Raw genomic sequence first — 6,530 nt, 5'->3', positions numbered from 1 at the left:
TCTCCTAGTATGATTGGAAAGTAGAATTTTGAGAACATTGTATCTTTTATTGGTCGGCACTTACAGAAGATGATCAACTGATATGATCATCTTCTATGCAAATGAGGACCTCATTTGTATAATCATTGAGAAATAGTTATAATAGGTTATTTTAGATATGTTGCCCATTAAAAGGGACTAGGTGCTTGATTACGTCCTTTATTCACAACCACATACAGTATTTACAAGAGCCGACATTTTGGCGGCCGTCTATCGCCTTTCTCGTGGCATGCAATACTGACTGGTTATACTACGCACTGCAGCTAGGGGTCGCTGCAGTGTTACAACTGTGGTCCCAAACGCATATGTAATTTTACATTTACATAGATATTGTCAAGCAACAATATTATAAAAGACTACAGTATTTTTTTTTCAAACATCAAAAATACATGTCACATAATCTTCCATTTAACATACATACACACATATATGAAGAGACTTGGTCTCTAGTTTAAGTAAATTTCTTTCCTAAGTTTCCTATTTTCAATATCAACAGTATTTACAACAAGCAGGCTAACCTCTGACAATTTCACTTCAGGAATTGTTCTATTACCTAGAATGTCAACATTTGCAGGATTGTCACACCTAAATATCACATTTAAGCAAAAAGTAAATATATATGACCCTCCAAAACATTAAAAGACTAAAAACCTACCTATACTGCAACTAGACACCACCTAGCCTATCTTCAGCTGGGTGCAATGCAGTTTGATTTCAATGATTTCATTCAGAAACTAGAAACCAGGGGCAACAATAGTTGTCATTCTTGACTTTTTGAAAAACTAGTACCCTCTATCATATAACGTTAAACATCTTTATTGAAAAAATAGATATAGCACTGAAGAGTAATACCTTCATCAAAGTATACGTATATCATTCTATTTCACACAATATAAAAATCTGGATTAAACATTAATCCATAAAGCTACTTCAGTTATCTTCTACGTTATCCTAACTTAACTGTTGTTATATCATTTACTTATTCTCAACACAAAATTGAATTCTTTAGGTGAAACTTCCTAGGACATACAGTAGGGGATAAGACACAGGCTTCTATATATGTGCAGCAAATTATGCAACATACACATAAAACAGATACTGTACATCTTTCCTATATACAACCAGCATTAACACTCATTGAAGATATCAGCCTTTGCAAGTCGTGGCAGGTACATGTAACAGTGTGACAGTAAAGGGAACCAATGTTCTTTATGCTTAGAATGATATTAATCTTATTTTATTTCATTTGTCAAGATTTGCTCTAAAAGAAGCAAATATATGCCATAGATTGCAAATATCGGAAAACGTATACTAATGTCACAGAATATTCCATTCCATATAAGAATATGCAGAAAAAAATCTATTGTTTGATATATGTCTATTTTCTGTGTGCTCAGTCATATGTTCAACCTTCCTGACCACTCAGATTTCATAATGTATTAATGAAGGCAACTTTTTTTTTGTCAAACTTTTTTTTATTCGCACAATTGCATCAGTTTTTGTGTTCCCAGAGAACGTCATCCTTATAATCAAATCAACATGGCCTTATGGTACAAAAGATGGTTGGTGCTACCTGAAACATCTGACCATTTACAAAATGCTTGAATAATTTTTGTATTGTGTATTTTCCTACCTGGACGTCTAACCTTCAATGACATTCTCATAACACGATTACGCAAGAATCAGAAATGATTATTTTCGGGCTTTAGAGATTCGTCGAAGGCTTGAGAAGAATGGGTGAGAGGATTGTCCGAGGACGAGGACAGTCTGAGACCGCAGTCCGTGATGACGTCTTTGCGCTCTAGTTGGCGCAGGATCCTGTACAGGTTGTCCTGTGTGAAGTGTGTGGGCTGGCGAGCCTCCCAGTCCTGAAGGAGAAGCTCCGTAGGCGACCTTCCCTCCCTGTAGCTCACCTCCTCAATCTGCTTCAGGGCCTGAGCATTTGAATCAAGTGACAGTTATTGAATGCATTCTTTCACTAGCATCCTCAGTATAATTGGCATGTCAGGCTTTTTTTAGGCTTATAACTTTCTGATGGTACATGTATAACTATTCTATTACAATCAGTTTCTTTGTAGAACGGATATGCCATCTGAAATTATTAATACATGTATGCAAAAAGAAAAGTCAGACTTGTGGAGACTGCTAACTCTTTGCCTGCTACAACTGGAGATGGCCCTATCTGCTTCAAGGCCTGAGCATCTGAATCAAGTGACAGTCATTGAAATGCACTCTTTCAACAGCAGCCAATTGGCATATCAGGCTTTTTCTTAGGCTTAAAACTTTCTGATGGATAATCAGGTCTATTGCACCTATTGTTTCTTTGTGGCTGCATCCTACAAGTGCAATCGAACTGATCTACTATCCTTTCATTACAGTGTATGCAAAAAAGTCTTGTAAAGACTGCTAAGAGGGTTACTCTTTCACAAACTCCCCTCGCAAATTCTTCTCCCCATGTGGCAAAAGTTAATTAAAGTTCAGACAACATAGTTAGTCTAATGGATACAAGTTACAGTGATCACATGTTAGCCCTCAGACATGGAAAGTCAACTCCAAAGGTCCAACTTAAGATATACAAAAAACATGTGTGGAAGAAGAAAAACAAAAAAAAGTACTAGCATTTGCCAGAAGTGCATTCTTAACTTTGTCCCAACATAAACCACCTACCTGAAAATCCAGCCCTATTTTCTCCACCATCATCTTCCAGTTGTTCCCCAGAGGAAGGTTCCAGTCAAGCATCTGGCACAGCTTTAGTCTCTTGGAGACCGGCAACCACTTACTCTTGGCTTTGGGACTGTGGAGCTCATAGATAGGCTCTCCATTGGTGCTGTTGTCCTCCTTTTAGGATAGAAATAAGGCTTAATGCTCACTTGATGGCATAGCAGATAAGAAAAACAGGCAATGCTATAAATATGGAAAGACACTCTAGATTTGGGAAACCTAGACAATAACTTTATTATCATATTCTGCTTATGGAATTGAGGGGTGCTCAAATCTAATATTGGTTGTGGTATGATTGCTCAGCGATCAATGTTTACTGGAAAGCCAAAACAACTTAGCCTATAGCACAACAGCCCTTCAGCACCAAGGACATAGACAATAAAGCTTTTCTCTCTCACACACACTAAAGATAAATTCTGAAATGCCTCTAGTTATTCAAATAAGCCACAACTAAGTGCTGTCACCACATTTGCAAATTATTACAACACAAAATTACCATATTGCATGTATGTCTTCAACAGGATGCAGTTTAATTCTCAAAATTATTTTTCCTATTTCCAGACTCCAGCCAATAACTCCAAAATATTTTGCACAATCAAGTTAACATTTTTATTGAGTACAAACAAATAAAAAGGAATAAACAAGTCAATTGTGATTACATTAGTCAAATTATACATAACTACGCTACAATTACAAACAATTACAAATGGCTTATTCCTTACGTAAAGCTTGAAGTCTCCATGCACACTGAAAGTAATGTCTCTTTTCCCCAGGGATGCAACAATCTGGGCTTGGAACTGGTACTTGTTGGATTCTTCATGCAGTATGGTTACCTCCTTGTGACACACAAAATCCTGGTTGTCTGTCAGGATTCGAAGTCGTTCGTGTGGGAGCACCTGTGTGGGGAACAGTCATCAAAACAAGTCAGTTTCACGGCAGCAGCATTCCCCTACGCAGGTCCTTGCCTGCAGTCTATCTATGTGTATAATATAATGTGTATAAGTAGACCTGGCGTATATTATATGTGTGTAAGTAGACCTGGCGCATCCCCGTCTTGTACTAGCTAATGAAAGGGTATGTCACCCCGATGATATGTCATGACGACGATGATGATAATATACATGTACGTTAGGGAGGCTCTGCTAAACCCAGCTGAGGTTTCTAATTTGTAGACATGACCTCTAATGAACTGTCAGCCAATCAGAAATGTCTGCCTATAGTTTTCTTCAGGTAAAGTTGATTCTTTGGTAGTTAGAGGTTACATCTACAAAACTGGAAACCTTAGCCTGGTTAAACAGGGCCTCTCCAAGATACCTTATATATTGTATAGTCTGCCAGTCTCTAGTTACACCATTTTCCACTTCAAATGTTGGCACTCTACAATATTCAAATAATTACAAACACACACCAACACAACAAACACACAGATTGAAAACGATACCTCCATTACCAGTACTAATAACTGTCAGTCTAGACTTTTCTATACACTATTAGAAAGGTAGCATTAAATCTTACCACAGTGCGAGGTGTATCCTTCAGACTCCATCCCTGTGACTTGATGTTGATCACCAAGTTCATGTCTTCACCCTGGCCAACAGCAATACTCCTGGCAGGGCACACCACATAGCCCTTCACTACCTTGTTCTGGAAGAGTAATATGATCATTATATACCAATTGGCCACATGCTTTGATTAGGAAGTTGATCTTATAGATGACATCCTCTGCAGACTCCAGATCTAATACAAGAGCACCAAAAAAAGGCAAAAGATGGGTAGTTAATCCAAATTTCCTTCGAGCAATGACTGTTTTTAAAGGTAAGGCACATAGCTCCTGGAGGTATGTACCTTACCTTTAAAACCAGTCATTGCTCAAAGAAAATTTGGATTAACTGTATTCATACGTGACTGATGAACCTCTTCAACAAAAGATGGGTAAAAAAACAAATTTGCAAAATAGACAAGTTAAATGTCACAGAACTGAAGCGATAAAACATGGTATAACAGCCAACAAGTCTGTTGGATTATCATGAATGAAAATTAAACAATTCCCAAAAGGTCTAAAGGTGGGTATCAATACAGCTGTGTACAAGGCATTTCATGTTGTACATATAGAATACAACACGGTGTATTCCGTATCACCCGAGGTACCAGCCCGACCGCGGGCTTATGTCATACCCACCTGAGAAAACCCATATTTTGATGCGAAATGCGCCAGAAGTTGAACAAATTTGGTGCCCTCGAACAAAAAGTGTTGCAACAGCAATGTTCCAACGTTCGAATCAGGTATTCGAATTGCCAACCGTGCCACACTCAGCCCGTTTGAAATGGTTTGATTTACTCGAAGAAAGCCTCTGTGATACGCCCTTCGAACCTGTGCGATACGGAAGTTATGGCCCGGTCCGGAACACCCGTATCGAACGTTTTCACGTCACAGGTATGACATAAATGTATTTACCAGCATTTTGAGGTCCTTATTTCCTGATATTGCTATCATGACAGTCCACAGGCCTCCAACAGAAGGGTTGTCAGCAAACACTGCCACGTTCAGCCTAAAGGCCACCTCCTGTGAACAATCCAATTGAAAATTAAAATCTCAAATGTTAACGCTTGTTCCCCTTTATCTGCCGGGTACCCGTATCAACGAGTCTTTAACAACTGGGTATTTAGGCAGTTTGAAACCACTCTCCTTTGACTTTACATCCCTAAATACCTGGTTTTTATAAACAATGGTTATTGGTTTCCCACAGATAAAGGTGAAGTAGCGGTAGTGCTATGTGCACAGTTATTAAGAAACAGCAGTCCAAGGATACCATAATGCCAATGTCTGTGTCATTAAAAGATTAATAAATAAACAGGAAATCTTACATCTGACATTTTTTGCTCTTCAACACGATGTACATTTGTACAGTTAAGCCTGTGCAAGTGATCACCAGGTGCAATCTTTAAATGTCTATGTCCACTTGACCACATGTCCACATAGACGGACTTTATTGGTCCCCAGAGTGGCAAAGTGGTCCTCTTAACCCTTAAACTGCCAAGCCTGGAGATATCCGGCACACATGTTCATGTCTTGTGTGCCGCACCCGGATATATCCGGGATAGCGTATTCCCCCGAAGTAGCAGCTTTGCTCGCGTGTAGCGCACAAACCCCGGAAGTTAGGGACTTTGGCCTTGTTCGAGGGTTTATTTTTGGAGGTCAGCGGCCAACCCTGGAACTGATAGCATTTTATAGGGCTGAAACTCTGGCAGTTTAAGGGTTAAGCAGTTTTGATAGTATACCATGATATGGACTACTGGAACATAACTATTACCTCTGGTTCTGCATCATTTCTCCAGTATTGGGAGTACTGGCTCACACCTGGCTTGAAACTAATTCCTACAAAAACAACAACCAAAAAAAAATTCTATTAGTATTACGGATCAGAAATAATAATACAAATGTGCTAGTATGTTGAAGTAAATGTCAATATCGTACTGATTGTCTCATCCAGAATATTTTTGATTTTTTGCTCTAAAAACTGCTCTGGGCACCTTTAAAACCATCCTACAATATGTGACAGCTTGACTGAAAATGACCATAGCTTACACTGACTGCAAGTGCAAAGAGACATTTAGTGAAGAACATCTTGTTATAAAATACAGTATGTGATTCCTTAAATCCAGTGCTTGTTTTGAAATGTACAATGCCTGTTCACATACTCTGCGGTATCAATTGGCAGTACAGGATGACATCACGGCGTCCGATCTCGTCCAGAAATTTGCACATCCGA

General features: G+C 38.8%; 1 protein-coding gene across 1 annotated transcript in view; it reads right to left on the bottom strand.

Annotated features, from left to right (window-relative positions):
• Positions 1-1,721: 1,721 nt before the first annotated feature.
• LOC118432371 overlaps positions 1,722-6,530 on the bottom strand; it is a 15,377-nt gene continuing 10,568 nt past the window's right edge. The window contains exons 12-16 of the mRNA XM_035843913.1: positions 5,216-5,323; positions 4,276-4,404; positions 3,483-3,656; positions 2,707-2,877; positions 1,722-1,973 (exon numbers count right to left, since the gene is read on the bottom strand). Of these exons, the coding sequence (XP_035699806.1) occupies positions 1,722-1,973; positions 2,707-2,877; positions 3,483-3,656; positions 4,276-4,404; positions 5,216-5,323 (834 nt within the window). The remainder of the gene's footprint in view (positions 1,974-2,706; positions 2,878-3,482; positions 3,657-4,275; positions 4,405-5,215; positions 5,324-6,530) is intronic.

The sequence above is a fragment of the Branchiostoma floridae genome, chromosome 2 (genome assembly GCF_000003815.2).
Source record: "Branchiostoma floridae strain S238N-H82 chromosome 2, Bfl_VNyyK, whole genome shotgun sequence".
NCBI lineage: Eukaryota > Metazoa > Chordata > Leptocardii > Amphioxiformes > Branchiostomatidae > Branchiostoma > Branchiostoma floridae.
Note: the sequence above shows the minus strand (reverse complement) of the source record. Positions and strands in the feature narration are given on the sequence as shown.